The sequence below is a fragment of the Cotesia glomerata genome, linkage group LG1 (genome assembly GCF_020080835.1).
Source record: "Cotesia glomerata isolate CgM1 linkage group LG1, MPM_Cglom_v2.3, whole genome shotgun sequence".
NCBI lineage: Eukaryota > Metazoa > Arthropoda > Insecta > Hymenoptera > Braconidae > Cotesia > Cotesia glomerata.
In genome coordinates, this window is record NC_058158.1 from 37,453,684 (window position 1) to 37,472,793 (window position 19,110).

At 27.0% G+C, this 19,110-nt stretch overlaps 4 protein-coding genes across 6 annotated transcripts; 2 read left to right on the forward strand and 2 right to left on the reverse strand.

Moving 5' to 3' along the window:
- The first annotated feature begins 77 nt into the window (after window positions 1-77).
- On the forward strand, window positions 78-4,611 carry LOC123267574 (integrin beta-PS). Of its 2 annotated transcripts, none has more exons than XM_044732283.1 (6): window positions 78-572; window positions 1,473-1,648; window positions 1,728-3,311; window positions 3,390-3,590; window positions 3,671-4,171; window positions 4,264-4,611. In XM_044732283.1, exons 2-6 carry the CDS (start codon window positions 1,478-1,480, stop codon window positions 4,327-4,329), a joined length of 2,523 nt encoding a protein of 840 aa, XP_044588218.1. In that variant the 5' UTR covers window positions 78-572; window positions 1,473-1,477; the 3' UTR covers window positions 4,330-4,611. The 2 variants fall into 2 exon arrangements, with proteins under 2 accessions (XP_044588218.1, XP_044588227.1); XM_044732292.1 differs by lacking the exon at window positions 78-572 and adding an exon at window positions 1,340-1,358.
- Window positions 4,612-6,557: 1,946 nt separating this feature from the next.
- On the forward strand, window positions 6,558-9,585 carry LOC123267645. Its single transcript, XM_044732384.1, has 6 exons — window positions 6,558-7,679; window positions 8,351-8,485; window positions 8,560-8,659; window positions 8,752-8,902; window positions 8,972-9,103; window positions 9,203-9,585. The coding sequence occupies exons 1-6, from the start codon at window positions 7,429-7,431 to the stop codon at window positions 9,484-9,486; spliced, it is 1,053 nt and encodes a 350-aa protein (XP_044588319.1). The 5' UTR covers window positions 6,558-7,428; the 3' UTR covers window positions 9,487-9,585.
- Window positions 9,586-10,392: 807 nt separating this feature from the next.
- On the reverse strand, window positions 10,393-11,969 carry LOC123267654 (tRNA methyltransferase 10 homolog A). 2 transcript variants are annotated; one of them, XM_044732396.1, is made up of 6 exons: window positions 11,844-11,969; window positions 11,526-11,747; window positions 11,106-11,415; window positions 10,888-11,034; window positions 10,697-10,802; window positions 10,393-10,602 (listed from the first exon to the last, which is right to left on the reverse strand). In XM_044732396.1, exons 2-6 carry the CDS (start codon window positions 11,681-11,683, stop codon window positions 10,460-10,462), a joined length of 864 nt encoding a protein of 287 aa, XP_044588331.1. In that variant the 5' UTR covers window positions 11,684-11,747; window positions 11,844-11,969; the 3' UTR covers window positions 10,393-10,459. The 2 variants fall into 2 exon arrangements, with proteins under 2 accessions (XP_044588331.1, XP_044588342.1); XM_044732407.1 differs by having other exon boundaries at window positions 10,515-10,602; window positions 10,678-10,802.
- A 2,532-nt stretch (window positions 11,970-14,501) lies between these two features.
- Window positions 14,502-15,665, reverse strand: LOC123266740. Its single transcript, XM_044731142.1, has 5 exons — window positions 15,294-15,665; window positions 15,094-15,213; window positions 14,861-14,999; window positions 14,678-14,744; window positions 14,502-14,609 (listed from the first exon to the last, which is right to left on the reverse strand). Exons 1-4 carry the CDS (start codon window positions 15,354-15,356, stop codon window positions 14,686-14,688), a joined length of 381 nt encoding a protein of 126 aa, XP_044587077.1. The 5' UTR covers window positions 15,357-15,665; the 3' UTR covers window positions 14,502-14,609; window positions 14,678-14,685.
- Between the last annotated feature and the right edge of the window lie 3,445 nt (window positions 15,666-19,110).

Sequence of the window (19,110 nt, forward strand, 5' to 3'; positions counted from 1 at the left end):
TGACTCGAAAAAGTGTCTGGTGTGCACTGAACATTGAGGTTTATATATATATATAACAAAGTGTCAAGAACGGTCTTGCCCTTGTCACAAGAGAGAAAGAGAAAAAGATAGAAAAAGAAGAGAAAAAAAAAAAGATAAATAGAAAGAAAAGAATATATTTGAAGATTGAAAAGAGGAGCAAGAGAAGTTTAAAGTTGTATAGTGTAGAGTAGAGAGGAATTGTAAAGCAACGACTGGTTGGTTGGTCGTTCTTAGTTCTTGGCTGGTGGCTGATGGCTGGTGAATGTGATTGGGGACTGGAGTTGTTGATCTTAGTTGATCTGAAAGTTCATGAGTGTTCATAAGAGTGATCAAAGCTGTGGATTACTGTGGATCCGCGATCGTATGTGATAGAAGTTTAGGAAGCTAGTTATTCCTTGGAATTGTTACCTCGGCGGGTTACCTTTTATGGTAATCCAGTTAATAAGAAAAAAAAAAAAAAAAAATTACGATATATATATATTTGTAATGCTCTATTAAGTGTAAACGCAACAACAATACAGAATATAGTATTATTTTTATTAATTTAAAAAGTAAGTTGCTTATTCTTATAGTAATAATTTTTTATTTATTTTAATTAATTAAATTAAATAAGTATCTAAAAATCATAATTTAGTTTTTTTATCAAATATTAATCTCAACAATCGATCCATTAAAACCAAAAATACTTGGAATATGTATCAACTAGTGTCACAAGTTATACGGGAGTTTCATTTATTTTTCTTTTAATTTTCTCTCTCTTTGATGGTATCATCACCATCGATACCATAAAAGGACTGTATTTTTTAATTTATATAGTTGTAATTCGTTTGATTACTGAGAGGGTGTTGAGTAATGTAATATGGGGAACATTGGTTGGAAGGAAGCGTGGGAGAGCTGGTTTTAACCGCACCTAAACTCTTCACATTTTAGTTTAATTTTTTTTTCTTTCTTTTTTGTGTCAGAAATTTAACACCGCGTTAATAAATGCTATATGATATGCACTTACCTTCAACAAACTAAAAACAACACATTTTTATTATTTTTTTTTCCCCCCCTATTATTTTATACAGAATTTTAACTTTTTTTTACATATTAAAAATGGAATAATCAATAATAATGTTAAAATAATTACAATAAATCTATTAATGATTATGATAATGATAATAAATATAGATGTTAATACTATACAAGTATTTTGAAAACGTTAAATAAAAATAAAAGAAAGCATCATCATAAGATCATCTAGTGTGTGTCTGTATTAAAAGTTATATTCTGCTGCCCTGCCAAGTATACTGACTCAGTGTCTTAATAATAGATTTGACTCAGTAAATGTATAAGTATGTTGCGCTTAGCTGTCCCATTTTTAATTTTATTTTACATTATATATTATTAAATTATTAAAAATTTTATTGATGATATATATATATATATATATCTATTATTTGTTACAGTAATAATGGATACAATATATAAGATATTAATTGGTGCATACTTGGCGATATGTATTACTGGAGTAACAGCTACTTTTCCTCCGCCTGAAAGATTGACAGGAATGAATCCATGTATCAGTAAACAAACTTGTCATGAATGCATACAAACGCCACATTGTGCTTGGTGTGCAGCTCCAGTGAGTATTATGTTATATCATTAATAATTTTACAAAAAAATATTTAATTTTTATATAAATTGTTTTCTTATTTAAACAGAAATTCAATGAAAAACGTTGCTTTTTACCAAATATAAATACTAAAATATTTGCAACTTGTCCAGAAGAATTTACATGGAATCCTGACAATGTATTTAGTATGGTAAGACATCGTAATTTAACAAAAGGTGGATATATTGCCGGAGGTGAAGGCTCTGCATTTGTCGGATCAGGTTCATCATCATCATCATCTTCTAGTTCTTCTTCTTCTTCTTCTTCTTCTGGATCTTGGAGCAGTAGTAGTAGCAGCTCAAGTAGACAGGAAGCAGTTCAGATATGGCCTCAAGAAGTTAATTTAAAACTTAGAATAAATGAAGCACACAGAATGTCATTTGCTTATTCACAGGCTGAGGATTATCCGGTAGATCTTTATTATCTTATGGATTTAAGTAAGTCTATGGAAGATGATAAACAAAAATTATCAGATTTAGGACAACTTCTTGTTGAAAGTATGAGTAAAATAACAAGCAATTTTCGTTTGGGATTTGGTAGTTTTGTTGATAAAGTTGTAATGCCATATGTTAGTACAATGCCTAAAGCCCTTATTGAACCTTGTGATGGATGTGCAGCACCTTATGGTTACAAAAATGTCATGAGATTATCAACAGATACAAGTGCATTTGCTAGTTTAGTAAGTAATGCATCAGTATCTGGTAATTTAGATGCACCAGAGGGTGGTTTTGATGCAATTATGCAGGCTATTGTATGTAGAAATGAAATTGGTTGGCGTGAAAAAGCTCGAAGATTATTAGTATTTTCAACAGACGCTGGGTTTCATTATGCTGGTGATGGTAAATTGGGAGGAATAATACGACCAAATGACGGTTATTGTCATCTTGATAATACTGGACTTTATACTCATTCTTCAATACAAGATTATCCGAGTATATCACAAATAAATTTAAAAGTTAAACAAAATGCTATTAATATTATTTGGGCAGTAACTGAAGAACAAATAAGTGTTTATAAAAGATTAACTAAACACGTTGAGGGTTCATTTGCTGGTAAATTATCTAATGATTCAAGTAATATTGTTGAATTAATAAGAGAACAATATGATAAAATATCAAGCTCTGTTGAAATGAAAGATACTGCTAGTAGTGTTATTAAAGTACGCTATCTTTCAAGTTGTTTAAATGACGGACCACCAATAGAAACATCTAAATGTGATGGATTAAAAGTTGGTACTAAAGTTGAATTTATTGCGGAAATAGAGGTTACTAGTTGCCCAACAAATCGATCTGAATGGAAACAAAAATTTGATATATATCCGGTTGGAATAAATGAAACGTTGACAGTTAATTTAGAAATGCTTTGTGATTGTGAATGTGAACATGAGGGGCCAATGTATGAACCTAAATCATCTGAATGTAATGGTGTTGGTACATTAAAATGCGGAGTTTGTGAATGTTATGATGGATTCTTTGGTAAACATTGTGAATGCAGTTCACATCAGGAAATAACTGGATTTGATCGTAATTTCCAATCCTGTCGACCGGATAATACTTCACTGGTTGATTGTTCTGGTCGTGGAACATGTGCTTGCGGTCAATGTGAATGCGAGGAGCGTGAAAATCTAGAAGAGGTATATATAATATTATCAACGTTAAACAACATATAGACACTTGTTTTTTTAATTAATTTATTTATTTATTATTTTTAGATTATTTCTGGTCATTTTTGCGAGTGTGATAATTTTTCATGTGATCGTGATGAAGGACATCTTTGTTCAAATCACGGTACATGTCAATGTGGACAGTGTGTTTGTAATGCTGGTTGGATTGGTCCAAGCTGTAAATGTCGATCCTCAAACGATACTTGTATTGCTCCAGGTACTATCAACGGCCTTTTATGTTCTGGACACGTAAGTATTATTATTTTATTACTATAATCATTATCATTAAAAATGTATTAATTTTTTTTTTTTTTTTATCATATACTCAGGGTGATTGCATTTGTGGTGAATGTGTTTGCCATGAAGAAGGTAATATACGTTATTCCGGTAAGCACTGTAACAAATGCCCAACTTGTCCCAGCCGATGTGAAGAGTTAAAGCCTTGTGTTCAGTGTCAAATGTATAAAACTGGTAATTTAACAGAACAAGAGTGTGCTAAAGTTTGCACAGAATTTGTACCTGAGCCTGTTGAAGCTGTAATTGTTGATGTTGATAATGATGAAGTACCGTGTTATGGTACTGATGAATACGATTGTAAATACAATTTTGTATACTTTTATGATGGACAAAATTGCCTTAAAGTTAAAGCACAGGCCGAACGAGAGTGTCCTTCCCCGGTATACGTACTTGGGATAGTGCTTGGAGTAATAGCAGCTATCGTTCTTATTGGATTAGCATTTTTACTACTGTGGAAACTTTTGACAACAATTCATGATCGAAGAGAGTTTGCCAAATTTGAAAAAGAACGAATGATGGCTAAATGGGATACGGTAATTTACTTTTTTTTTTTTTTTTTTAAATCTTTATTACATTAAATTTATCCCAATAAATATAATTTTCTGTTTCATTTTTTTTTCTACAGGGGGAAAATCCTATTTATAAACAAGCAACGTCAACATTTAAAAATCCTACTTATGCTGGCAAGTAGATAGATAAATTGTTTAATAGTCAACTTTTTTCATTTCTAACTCTAAAAAAATTTGTATCTTCCATATTTTGTGGGAATAGTTGATGACAAATTATTCATTATTTACATTATAATGATAATAATGGTATAAAAATGAGTGAATATTTTAAATTTTGATACTTTTATTATTCTTCGTATACTGCCATATAAAATGTACTAGTTTAATTAACTACGATGAAAGCGATGTGAATAATGACAACATGTAAAGAGAACGTTCAGTAAAATTTTTTCTCTTTCTATTTATTTTTACTGATATATATATATATTTTTTTTTTTAAATATTAGACTGTATTTTGTTTATCTTTTTTTTTATTTTTTTTTTTAACAGTTTTTTAAAAAACAAATATGATGATAAATAATTATTTAATTAAATATCCCCATATTAGATTATTTTAAAATATTATTTTATCATTAATATTAAAGTGCCTTTTCTATATAATATAATATAACTATATAAATATATATACACATAAAATAATAAATTTATTAATGACATTGTAATAATCTATAAATATTAATGGCATTTTAATAACTTACAAAAAAAAAAATCATTTTTATATTTAGAAATAAATAACATTATAATTAGTTATTTTTTAAAAATTAAGTTGCTTAAATTTAAATTCCTCAGTGTATAACAAAATTTTTATAACAAGGCCAAAGTGACTTTTATCGAATTTTTTTTTTATTAATTTTAATAATTCTATTACTTAATTAATTATTTTTTTTAAGTAAAACTAACAATAATTATGTGAAAAACTAATTATCTACAAGGATATTTAACACTAGAAAATTATGTACACAATTGCATATTGAATTGCCATAGTTCATTGCATTTTTTTTCTTAATTTATTTTTAAATATCTTATATTAATTGAATAATTAATTTTAAGATTACTATTATGTTTATTTTACTATTTCAAATATTTATAAAATGATGATCTTCTAACGAACAAAATTTTTTTTTTTTTTTTTTTTTTTTATACAAGTTTATAAGTATAGTATAATATAAAAAAAAATAACATAATTTTGGGTGTCGACATATCGATAACCACTCTTTTAATGATACAGACTATATATACATTTATAAATTAATTTGATTTCAATTATTTAAATGAATGAAAGTAAACGTGTAAAGTGAAAAAAAAAAAAAAAAAAAAAAAAAAAAAAACATACATATATACACATCGTTATTTTTTTTTTATTTATTTATTTGATGATAATTTTTGTTAACAATTGAGGTGAAAGCTAAGATATTTATTCAAAGGAACTTGATAACCATTTAGGATACCACAAAGTCTTTAGTTTAAAAGAACAAGAATAAAAACATTGTACGAAATGACTGAGTAAGAATTATCTAAAATATTCTAAAGTGAGTGTATGTCAAAAATGTGTAATAAATAAATGTTTAACATACTATTTAGTGTTTATAATTAAATCCACTAATTAAATAAGTATTAATAATATGTATTTTTAACATGTAATGTTGATTAATTAATAAATAAAACGACACATCAGGAGAAGAAAAAACAAGCAAAGATAGAGTGTTTTGGGGTCAAGGTAAAATGAAAATGAAAGGACATAAGGTTACTTAATGCTTAAAATTGGAGCAATAGCTAAATAAGTTGCCTTATGACAAAATGTAATCGATCACCGGATCAAATGTTTTATCACCAGTTGATGAATTTATAAAATATATATATATATATATATATATATATTCGGACATATTATTTGCATTGTAATGTAATATTATTTACTTATATGTTGGTTATTGTAATTAAATATATAGATCTATAGGCAGAAGTATATATGTAATAAAAAAATATATGGAGTTGAGTATCGTTTTTAATATTATTTAAATAATATTAATATAAAAAAAAAGAATTATTGTTATAATTAACAATAATAAAAACATGAAAAAAATGTAAATAATATTGAAATAAATGAGAGGGTTATTATTTTAAATAAACACATAATGTCAATAGATATTATTAGAAAGGTGTAATGTAATGGGAATGGGGTTGAAAATAATTAAAGTTACTACCTCACTATAGATAGAATAGTCAAAGTATGGATAGTGACTATTGCTATTATAGTAAGAAGATAATAATGAAGAAAGTGACGACACAATGACGTTCAAAATATATACATATATATTTATATACTAGTCTGCACACACTGTAGACTTGACGAAGGCAGATAGAACGAGTAGCATGCATATGAGATATGAGTTGCAAGTTGCAAACAAACATTCAGTTCTTTTCTTTCGCCTTTCGCCTTTCGCTTTTCGCTTTTCAGTGATTTTCAGTGATTTTCAGTATTTCAGTGGTAGTAGTAGCAGTAGTGGGGTAACCACATGGTACAGACAACATATTACACATCACACATCACTTATAAAAATAGTCCAATATTTACGCAGTTTACAAAAAATTTCAATTCCGTTGATGATAAATATTTTTATTTTTTTAAATAAATTAAATTGACAAACTTTACGTGTGTGACTAACGTTTTATAATATCTAGACAGACAAAGAACAATATTTTTAACTCTAGTACAGTGAAAATAGAACATAAACTTGACTATATTATAAAAGGATTGAGTGATGAAATATTAATATTATTTTTAATTTATTAAAAAAAAAGAAAATAATAATAATAATTAGTTTGCATATTTAAGTAAGCTTAATAAGAGTACTTATAAATAATAAAAATAGAGAGTGATAGTGATCTGTTAGCCGCTGTTGAACAAGGGTGTTATTTAACTAGCTTGGAAAAATAATAAATAACAAATAATATAACGCAGTTATTGGTGACGAGGAATTAAAAATAATTAAGTTTGTTCAGCGAAAAAAAGAAAAAAAATAGTCAAAGGGGTGAATGTTAATTTTTCATCAGCAATAAAACGAGCTGCCCATCACGGCGACAATAATATTGTAGTATATTACTTATATTGTACATTTAATATAAATCGTTTTTGTGATAAACTCCAAAAGAATTAATTTAAATAATTGTTTGTTTACTTATGTATATAATATAATATATACATATAAACCAATAGAATTATGGAAAAATTATTAAAAACAGTAGGATCGTGTTTCAAGTGGATCAAACAACTGCCTGAGGTTAAAAATTTTATGGGTGACGAAAAATCCTTGGATAGTCCTGATAATCACCAGCAATGTCGAAAGAAAAATTCAACTTGCCATGATTTAGAAACTTCAAAAAAAATTTTTACTATTATTGAGAGTATATTATTGTGGGAAAACACTTTCAACAGTATAGCTGTTGTTGCTGTTTTTAATATACTATTTTGGTGAGTTTTTTTTAATTTTATTTTCATGATTAAACATTTAATTTTATTGTTGTTATCATCGTTATCAATGGTAAAAATAAACACATCTATAAGTATATATACATATATTCTGAAGCGCATAATCAATTAATAATACGCAAATTGTAAGTCATTGTCCATAATATTAAATGCTTAAACCCAGAGTACATTTATTTATTATTTTTTATAAATTATTATGCTATAAGTTGGATACACTTTTGTAATATTATAATTAAATTGTCCAGAATTTTAATAATTGAAGATAGTACTTTTATACAATTATAAGTACAAATTATTTGCACATAATATATACATATATATATGGATATTAAATACTTGTGTTAAAATATCTATAATACTTTGTGAGGATGATATTTTATTCATTGTTAATTAATTAACAATTTAATTATCATCAATACTACTTAAAACGTATATTAGTGTATTTATGTTATTTTACAATTTTACACAATGTTGTGAAATATTTTCTTTTTATCACCTGATCAAATAAACAACCAATATTATCATTATTTGAAAAATAAAATAAAAAACTCCAAATTTATATCAGTAAACTTTAAATAAACAAAAGCAATATATTAAAAATCTCTTTGTTTTATTTTTAAAAATTTATTTTTTCATTTTTTCATTTTTTACAGGGGCATTGTAGTGCTGGAAATTCGTGGCTTTGCAGCAGCCAGCAGTGCTGCATTGGTTGCCGTTCTCAGCTATAGCACTCTAGAAGCACAAGTAGAAAAAGATCAGCTAAATAAATCACTATCTAATTCTACAATGTATGTGTACCATTTGTTAATTGATTTAATAAAATATTAAACATTTATTAATAAATTAAATAATTGATTTACAGACCAACGCAGCAGCGGGCAGAATGTATTGAAAAAATAATTAGCAAAATTAAATCAGGATTTGAAATGTTGATGCTGCTAAGAAAGAATCAACCAGGAGGGGTATATATTTTATTTTCCTATTAATTTCTTCATCTATCAACTATCAATGTAATAATGTCAACTATTTTTTTTCTTTTTTTTTTAATAAATAGTTTTGCATTGGAGTTTGTACTGCATCTATTATACTGTGGTTAATAAGCGGTGCTGTTAATGGAGTTGTTATGTTTTATATAATTTGTATGAGCATTCTATTGGGACCCGCTTTATTTGTAAAAATACCAAAAAAAATGTTTACACCAAAAGGTATTATTTATAATATTTTTTTACTAATAAATAATTTAATGTTACTTTTATATCTTAAAAATACAACAGAATGGGAAAGTGAAATAGATGAGTTTTTGCCGGTTGTTACGGAAGATAATTTACAACTTTTAAATAGAGCGGGAGAAACTGGTGATCATTCTCCTACGCCACCCAGTGGATCATCATCAGATAATCTAATAGGTCTGTAAAAATTTTTTTATTTAGATAATCTTACAATTATAAAAATAATATTCTATTTATTCAATTACCTAATTAATGTTTTATATTATTCATTTAAAGATCCGTTCAATGACAATGAACTTATCGGATTAAAAATGCCGTCTCATGAAGATGGCAGCACCGATGGACTTGAGCTTTCGGAGTTGGAGTTGAGTGCCGGTGAAACTGACGTAGATGGATTAAAAATTCAAAGTCGACACTTTGAAAAAGGATCTTCGTCGGAGGATGACGAAGAACTTGAACTTAAATCCAAAGATTTATCTAGTGATAGTGATGAAGGGAGTGATGAAAGTGAGTTTGAAGTTATCGATAGTCATGAAATAAACAATACTGGCAATGTTTAAATTTTTTTAATCTCATTTATAAGAAAAATATTGTGTATTGTAAAAAACAAAGAAAAAATAATGACTGACGGTACTTACTTAAATTATTTATAATATATACAATCACGGTCATTAATTTCAGTAGGTTTTTCATTGTTTTTCATGTTAGATAAAAGCAAAGCAGAATCGACTTAATGGCCACGATTGTAAACATATATATATTTTATTTTTTAACAGTAAATTGATGCGTAGATTTGTGACTTTATTTATAATATAAATAATAATGAGGTGCTGTAAAATAAGTATAAACCAATTAAATTTGTAGAATATATAAAAAACAAAAATTGCCATGAATGTTTTATTTATATAAATATCTTAGCAACAAAATTCAAGTTGATAGCATAACGTATTAATTACTGTACATATTTAATATACACAATAAAAAAATTACGTTATTTTTTTAGTCGGAATTAGGGAGAAACATTGAATTTTATTTCACACTAAGAAATTTTAATCATATAGAATGCTAATTGAAACAATTTTCTGATTAGTTATATAAGTACCATCAAATATAAAATGAAAAAATTATTAATTCATTTCGTTAGATAAGTGTATTATTGTTTGTTTTTTTCCAAGTAATTAAAATGATATAAAAATAAATTTTAAATTTTAAGAAATTAATAATTATTTAATCATGCAAACAATCGTACTTGTAGATATTCGGAATAATCTAGAAGTGATTGTTTGTTTTATGGTAAAAATGGCCTAGAAGTAAAATTTTACGACACAAATAGTCTTAATTAATTATTTATATTGTAGTAAATTTTTTTTCCTCTCTATGTAATTATTAAAAAACTAAAATGCAAATAAAAAATGTATATATACGTGCATAATGTGTAATCGTATTTCATAAAATAAAGAAATTGGTATATTTAAAATTTTTTATTATATACATACTTGGTTTATTACATGTAACAATGTACGGTAGAAAATTTTAATCACTACTCTCAATCGATGAATTAATCTCATCTTTGTCGTCTTGCGTAACTGGTTTTGCATTTTTTCGAAGAGGAAGTACTTGGAGAAATGCATCTTGCCATGTTTTTCCTTCAGTTATTTGCAACATTATTTCGAAAACTTTAAAAAAGAAATAGAAAATAATAAAGAATGATAAATATCGGTAATGACTTGGAATATTAAATGTAAACTAACTTTTAAATAATCTATTTACCATGATTGACTGCTAAAACTTTTCGCGTTTTCATATTTAAAAATTTGTCCAACGGTAATCGAGCATGTTGTACGCCGGCTTGAACGGCAAGTTTATGGCATAGGCCCTAAAATACAAAAGTAAATATAAAATTAATAAAAATAATGAGATTTTGTAAAAATTTAATTAAAAACATTAAATTAATTTCTTACTTTATGGCCATTATGATCTACTAAACCTCCAATTACATAAACACTATCATGATCTAATTTATCAATGATATTTTCAGATTCGCTCGTAAGGTAAATTATTTTTTTCGAATCGTATACTTTACAATATGATTCACTAAAAAATTTAACCTAAAAAGAAAATTTAATATGAAATATTATAAAAGAAAAAAAAAAAAAATATTTATGCTTGTTGTACTGACGTCCCAATGCTCGTAGCCGTTGTGTTTCTCCATTTGCTCTTTTGACTTGTTATTGAAATTAGTCAATGAAAATTGTACAGGTGCAGGGGCTCTTCTATTTAAAGTATAGCATCTCAAAATTTGTTTAGTAAGTTTGGAAATATCTTTTTCAATCATTAACTCATCAAATCCCATGTCGATTGTTATTGTTAGTTTACAACTACTATTTTCCATAGTACATTTTTTTAATGATTTTCTCGATGGTCCAAGATTTATATTATGTGCTCGAGCAAAAGCACGTTTTTCTTTAGCTTTTAATCTCTCCTTCAGCCTATCAATTATTGAAAAAGTTGTATATTAATAATAAGAACAATAATTAATATATATATATATATATTTTTCGGTTTCAATTTAATAACAATACCTTGTATGATGTAATACCTTTTTTCAGATTTATGCGCAAGCCATTTTTCTTTTCTTTTTATTTTTTTTAACTGGTTTTTACTTAAATTATTTAATTCAGTTTTGCCCAATTTTTTATCAACTACATGGGAATCAAGAATAGTTGATAAATTAGTACCTGACGGAATTGTTGTCATGTTGTTTATTAAATAATCTTAATATATATGTTGAATACTTTCGGCTTATATATTATGAGATAACCTATAAAAGTACAGAAAAGATATGTTAATTATTAGGTTTAGATTGATATATTACCGATTTGAAGAAAAAAATAAAATAAATTTATCATCTACTAACCTTTTAGCATGTATTAATGATGATTATTCAATTATGAATACATTTTCTATTTGAATTATTTAAAAGTTCTAATTAAAACAGTAAATGGCTCGTTTCTGCAGTGATGTTAGCCACGCGCACATCACCACTCTCAGAGTGTTACATATAGCCTATATGTAATCTTTAACCAAATTTTTATAAAAACACATGGTAATAGTAAAATAATTTATGACAACAATAAATGTTAAACATTAAATAAATAATTACATCAAATTTTAGTGACTTATCAAAATTTCAATGACAGGTGAATATGATTATCAATTGTGGATTTTCAGTGTCAAAAAATAATTCGTGAAGCTGAAATAAGAAAAACAATCAGGCGCAAAAGGATTATTAGTGCTTTATTATGCAATGAACTAATTTTACAAAATTGTGGAAAAAAATATACACAAAAAAAATTTTGGATTCATCCTTTATTCAAATTACGGCGAGACTATGGCTTTTTTGAGGCCATATTCCCAACTATTTCTTTGTATTCTGAAAAAATTGAAAATTACATCCGAATGACAGCAGTGTTTTCTTTATTTACTGAATAAATTTTTTTCATTTACTAGTCCCTCACGTCTATTTTCCAATAAAGCACGCCGAATTATTGTAATACCATCCTCTTTAGATTAAATACATCAAAACGATGAATTTTGTTAGTTGCAATACTATTTATTTATTTAATAATCTAAGAAATTGATAAGTTACTAACCTAGTAAAGGATAACAATAATGATTCTCATCAATATGATGATTTTCATATTTTTTCAAACAACAATGATCTAAATAATTGTTGCGAATCTCCTCACATATACCACAAACGTAAACAAGTGCTATTTCCTAGAAATAAGAACAAATCATATTTTTATTTTATTATTGCAAAAAAAAATGTAAAAATATTTCCTACTACTATATTATCTTTTAGATTTTATATAATTTAAGCCTTACATCTTAAAACGCTTCTATATCTTCGTAATCTTCAAATAGTGCCATTTTTATAAAAAAAAAAGTAAATAACTTTAATCTAATGTTTAAATAAAAATTTATTTTTAAAATAAACGATAACAAGATTCTTAACTTTTTCAATATCGATTGCCTTCGAGTTCGATTATACAAATTTTAAATTTCCGCTGTTCCGCTGAATCCTTCAAATAAAAAAAGCTAATTTGAATTTAGCTTTTTACGATTTAACGCTACTAAAATTTTTCCAGGTGACAGCACGGCCTAAATTAACCACGTGACCCAATTTGACGCTCATAACCAGCGTCAATCGTCAGCATGAGGTTACACCTTGAGAATGTCGAGTCGCCGTGACGTCATCGCAGCATAGTCCCATTTTTGCCAACTCGAGAAGGGATGCTTGCCGAAGACAGAAGTCGCAGAGGCGCACGCAACTACCCTCACTACCCTCTGGGACTCTCCCACTCAAAAGGTACGAACATCCCAACCAGGGGAATCGAAAACCAAGGAACAAGAAGACACTTATCAAAAAGCAAGACTGTAGTACACTACGAAAATTTTCCTTTTTCGAAATTATTGTCGGTACTTTTTATTTTGTAATTTATTGAATAATAAATAATAGATTTGCGTGCAAGGCAAATCTAAATTAAACTAAAATAATCTGAATCCCGATAAAAAATATTCATATATATATATATTTATATATAAATTGGTTATATATGATTATATATGAAAAATGGCCAAATATAATCATATCTAATTATATATAACAATATTTAATTATATATTTATTACATCTAATTAATTATTGGGTTAATTTTATGGATAGAATATTTAATATGGTCCTACGAAATTCTGTGTAACCAATTAAAATGCAAAAAAAAAAATATCTAGATATAATTTTATAGCTATAACACCAGCGGTCACCCATCCAACTATTAACCCTGCTCAATGCTGCTTAACTTTGGTGATCTCCGTGCGTCTTGAAGTGTCTGTCCACTGTGCTACTGTCTTAGGTGATAATGATTCTATGATCGCTACATAATGTATCATATGAGTTTATCATAAATGGAATATAAAAATTGATTTTAATATAATATAACACTTATTCAAATAATAAAATAAATAATGATTTTACTATATTAGGTAGTAGCAGAGCAGACCAAAACATCTCATAGGAAATGTGACAAATTTTGTATTTCAGAATTATTCAAACGTAAGTATAAACGCATCATTTCACACTTTTTGTGATTACCAAAAAAAAATTTTTTTTCAAAGAAAAAATTTTTGTCTGTTAATTATATATAATTATATATACTTATATATAATTATATATGGGACTATATACAATCTTGCATGGCTGTGTATTGCTCCATATATAGTCATATATAATTATATATGATTATATATAACCTCATATACAATTCCATATATAATCATGTATGATTATATATAATTCTATATATTTATATAACAAAACTGTTCAGTCGAATTAACTAAAAATTTAAGGTACAATAACAAAACAAATTTGTTAGTATAATCTATCAATTACTTATTATAACCTAATTTTTTTTGTTACTGTAATAACTAAAGATTTGTTATCCCAGAGCCAACATAGCGATTTGTTGCCTCAACGTGTCTCATGTTGCCCCAACCAAAAATTTTTTTTTTAAAATAGTCGAAATTGTTTATAAGTGAAATCTCTTTATTACTTTAAAGTTTTACATCGACATGTTTCAACATTGAAGAACATAACTTCATCGTCAAGTTTTTAAGGATATATCTAAAAAATTTATATTTATGAGTAATGGCAATGTTTTTATCGACCATTGTTAAATTAGTAATTAATACCTGAATATTCATGTAAGCTTTTTTACACATTGAAAGTATGTCTTCACACTTTCCTCTACAGTGTTACCTATTGAAAATATTCAAACGACAATTGGATTGAGAAAATTAAAAAACTGATTTAATTAGTAATTTTTAATCAATAAAATTGAGAGTTTCAAGTTATTTAGGAAGTATTGCACTTACTTGCTGTCGAACTACAACTTCCTATTGCGTTAAATACCGCTTCAAAACGACTTTTGCTGAATCCTGGCGGAGAATATTGCCCAATTATTGTCAGTACATTTTTAATTACTTCCACGTTCAAAGAATTATCGCTGTTAAACTGTTGAAAAATCATGACACAATATCATAGCTTACTTAAAAAATATTTCGTGTAATGTGAACATCTTTGAGAGTTATTATAATTCAATCCTTACCGCTTTCAATTTGCGAAACACACAAACAAAATAATCGACCTCGCCTTGTTCTTTATCAGATGATTTAATATAAATGTCCTCACAGTCGGTTCCAGCGTTATCGATCTCTGTGAAAGATATCTGAAAAAATAATTTTTAATACTATTTGAAACATGATCGATTATCACCTGATCGTGAAACGTTGAGAATTATTGACTTACTGCGCTGACACTGGACAACAGAAGTTGAATGCAGACAAATATTACAAGGTGATGAGCAAACATTCTATCAAATTTTTAAAGCAGTTGCTTATTCTTATACACAAAAAAGATTTTTGTTTTTACTGAGAATAAAATTTGGTTTATATACAGTTGTCTTCAACGTTAACTTGAGCTTAACACTGTTTTACAATCTCCCACTCTCTTGAAACTTATCAATAAGAACAATCTACATAAATAGGGTGAATAGTAGTGGTAAAAAATAATCTATCAGGAACAATAGAACAAAGGAAAATTGATAATCGAATCATTCCGAATTCCCAACCAATTATACCATCAAAAACTGACCATTAAAGTATTGCGATAATGAGTCTCTTTGTTATATTTTTATCATTATTATAAAAAACTTAATTATTATTGTGCACTGATAAAAAAAAATTCCATTCTCGAGCAATGAATTTTTTCGAGGTAGGAAATTCGTTAAAACTACTTTTTTTTTTCTTTAAAATTTTTAATTTCCTGAGAAACAGCATCAATATATATTTGATAATTTATTCAAACACAAGACTATCTTGACTTGAATTAAGAAAAAATTAGGAAAACGGTTGAGACCCTAAAGGCCATCCCTGCAACTTCCCGCTAATTCCATATGACGTTAGCTGTTTTATGCTTTTGAGTTCTTCGAGCTCAAAAGTGTAAGATAAGTTAAGTAAAACACTATTATTTTAATTTTTAAATTGCAATTACTTTTGAATGAATCGACCAATTTCGACTAATTGAGCGGCAATCGACGTTGTTTTTTTAGTTTTAATAATTAGTTCCTTCGATCAAAAACTTGAATATCAATGTGTATTCGGCGGTAAAATTTTTAAAACTTTTATTCATTAAAAATTTTCCACCCCAAATAGGAAAAAAATAGTACATTTCAATGTACATTAAAGACTTGTTTATCCAGTAGAATAAAAACTTATGGAACCAAGCTCTAAAACTGAATAAAAAGCAACTTATTTACTATCACGGATGGAAATTTTATTTAATTATGAAAAAAAAAATCTGCCATTGATGTTGTCTGATGTTTTTAATTATTTGCAATCATCACTTTCTTGACATGGTTGATAAGTATCGTTTTCTATCTAGTGTATATACAGAAAAATATATACCAATACATCTTGCAAACAATAGTTGTTAGCCATCATACTTTTATACACTGATTAGAATAACGAAAATGAAATAGATAATTATTTTCTTCATACACGCGCTGCATTTTGACAATGAGCTAAGTCATTTAACTGGAATATTTAATTATTTATTTATAGAAACATTAGTTTCTACATTCATAACTATTACCGTATGCTTGTCAAGTCGCATAATTGTAGAAGGACAGAAAAATTATGGTTTTATCTATATTACAATATTAACTTGAACATCAAAGTTTATTCGGCGGTAAAATATCAAAATCTTTTATTCATAAAAAATTATTCACCCCAAATAGATAAATAAAAGTCTGTTTCAATGTACATTAAAGACTTGTTTATCCAGTAGAATGAAAAACTTATGAAACCAAGCTTTATTGTTAGTTTATCTATCAAATTTAGAATTAATGATCAAATTAAAAGGACTGTGTCCCCATTTTATAAAATTAAATAATTAATTATTGTGTTATGTCAAGCACATTTTCGTTCTTTTGTTTGTTATTATTATGTATTTTTTTTAACGAATATACAAAACGAGCATAAGAATTGTAAGCTAACAAATAACTAGACTTTAAATAAAATAAGTTGAAAAATAAAAAACCAAATGCTCTATTGATTATAAAAGAAATTATTTAATATTAAAGTTAATAACTATTAAATAAAATAGAAATAATAAATCAAAAAAAAAAAGTATTGTACATGGGAACGTATGTGTGGGTGCGTACGCACATAGGCTAGTGAAAAATGTCTAATACAGCGGGAAATCAAGGATCTGGTTTGGTTTTGGTATAGCTGGAATAATACTTTAAATTAAATGCAATTTTGTAGCAAAAATAAACTAAGAACTTTATTTTAACACTGTTTGCTTAAAATTGCCGAAAAATTCAAAAACTATAATTTCCAAGAAGCCGAATCAGTTAATCATCAATCAGTGATCTCCTTCCGCGACCGACGCTCCAGAGTCGGAAAACCCTCGATGTAATTGACGGCGACGCGAAAATCAATCGACACGTGAAAAGAAATAAGAAAATAGCAAGCTGTAATAAATTCAGTTATAGGACAGGGTAAGGCAGAAGAATAGCAGTATGTGATCGCAAAGGACATCGAAAAGAAATAAGAAATTACATAAAGGTCAAATAAGCAATATAAAATTTAAATATAATTATGACGTTCTCATGATTCATTGACAGTAGCCCAAGAGATGAACACGTGTCGCTTTCTCCCGGGTATAAACAAAATAATGAATAAATTCCTTAAATCTAAGTAAATAATAATGATTTCTCAATCCCGACGGCGAACAACGACAAGGCGCTCGTCGGAATTTGTTCTCGTTAAATGCAAATGAAGTCACTCTTCGGCCGAAAGAATAACATTAATAACAATAATAATCATTTACAAAATAAAATTTGACGCGGCTCGACGAGGACAGAACATATGCCTTAAACAATAATAATCGAGTCTGGCTGACGCTTCTGAATAACAATAATGCTTGATAACAAATTATAATTAAAATTAATTTCATATAATTATTGTAATGTAGAAATTACACCGTTTTAAAATTTGGAAATTTCATAGTCTTACTACATCTTTTTGAAATTACTTTCGAACGCGTTGTGATATTCAATTTCTGTGAAATGCATTTAGAATCTTAGAAATTAAGGTTTAATTTATGTTTACATGTTTTCCCAAATCAAAAAATATACATCAAAGTAATTTTTAAGAAATTTTACTTTTGCAGCTGCTTTGTTAACAGAAATAAATCTAACTTTCATTTCGGATGCTGAATGGCCTTATAATAGTCGCATTTAAAATATTCTTTTGCGCTAACGACGCATCTGGTATTTTTTGTTTAATTAACTAAATAATAAATTTTCATTCGTTTAATTTGGTGAAGATGATATTGCTGTGTCAAATATTATTTTTAATTTAATCAAATTATATTTTTAATTACGTTATAGATGCCGTTGGTATAATAAAGTATGTCTCTTATGATAAAGTTTTTATGACACATGAGTCGTCAGACAATAACAGCAACAGAAAAACAAAATTCCCCAACATTAAAAAGGCATTAGTTTAATTAGTATTGGAGAATAGAAGCGATAGAAAAAAAATATTCAAAAATAATAACATCATTCGTTTAATTGTAAGTCAAGAATATATCGAATTATATGATGTAAAGACGAAATTAAAATTAATTGTTCTCCATTTTATAGATTAAAAGATTTTTTTTTTAACGAAATTCAGAATTTGGACATTTATAAGAGTAAAAATATTATTTATTTTGTTATGAATTGCGCTGATATTTTTAAATGAAGATTGATTGATAGCAAAGGATGCTTTGAGAATATAACAGAACAAACAAGAATTATTTCGTATACTGAAAGTGATTTTTAGAAAGAGGGTACTTCCTTAAAGTATTCAAATCGACATTATTTTCTTAAGAATATTATTTTAAGTGATTCTTCAATAGGAATCACTGTATAAACATGGCTTGTACAAATTCCGATGGTTATATTCAAAGAATTACAGATAACTTTGGATTTATTGCGTTTGAAACGGAAATCTACGATTTTCCGAGTGAGGGTACTTTCTGAAAGTATTCAAATCGACTTTATTTTCTTGAGAAC

What these genes read in the sequence shown, in the direction of transcription:
- LOC123267654 (XM_044732396.1), bottom strand. Translation starts at nt 11,683, where the DNA reads ATGACAACAATTCCGTCAGGTACTAATTTATCAACTATTCTTGATTCC. An exon ending in ACGGCTACGAGCATTGGGAC is followed by an intron (nt 11,035 to 11,105) that starts GTCAGTACAACA and finishes TTTTCTTTTTAG; the next exon opens with GTTAAATTTTTTAGTGAATC. An exon ending in AGTTTTAGCAGTCAATCATG is followed by an intron (nt 10,603 to 10,696) that starts GTAAATAGATTA and finishes TCTTTTTTAAAG; the next exon opens with TTTTCGAAATAATGTTGCAA.
- LOC123267574 (XM_044732283.1), top strand. Translation starts at nt 1,478, where the DNA reads ATGGATACAATATATAAGATATTAATTGGTGCATACTTGGCGATATGT. An exon ending in AGCGTGAAAATCTAGAAGAG is followed by an intron (nt 3,312 to 3,389) that starts GTATATATAATA and finishes TATTATTTTTAG; the next exon opens with ATTATTTCTGGTCATTTTTG. An exon ending in TGATGGCTAAATGGGATACG is followed by an intron (nt 4,172 to 4,263) that starts GTAATTTACTTT and finishes TTTTTTCTACAG; the next exon opens with GGGGAAAATCCTATTTATAA.
- LOC123267645 (XM_044732384.1), top strand. Translation starts at nt 7,429, where the DNA reads ATGGAAAAATTATTAAAAACAGTAGGATCGTGTTTCAAGTGGATCAAA. An exon ending in AAAAATGTTTACACCAAAAG is followed by an intron (nt 8,903 to 8,971) that starts GTATTATTTATA and finishes AAAATACAACAG; the next exon opens with AATGGGAAAGTGAAATAGAT. An exon ending in ATCATCAGATAATCTAATAG is followed by an intron (nt 9,104 to 9,202) that starts GTCTGTAAAAAT and finishes ATTCATTTAAAG; the next exon opens with ATCCGTTCAATGACAATGAA.
- LOC123266740 (XM_044731142.1), bottom strand. Translation starts at nt 15,356, where the DNA reads ATGTTTGCTCATCACCTTGTAATATTTGTCTGCATTCAACTTCTGTTG. An exon ending in TGTTTCGCAAATTGAAAGCG is followed by an intron (nt 15,000 to 15,093) that starts GTAAGGATTGAA and finishes ATTTTTCAACAG; the next exon opens with TTTAACAGCGATAATTCTTT. An exon ending in AAGTTGTAGTTCGACAGCAA is followed by an intron (nt 14,745 to 14,860) that starts GTAAGTGCAATA and finishes TATTTTCAATAG; the next exon opens with GTAACACTGTAGAGGAAAGT.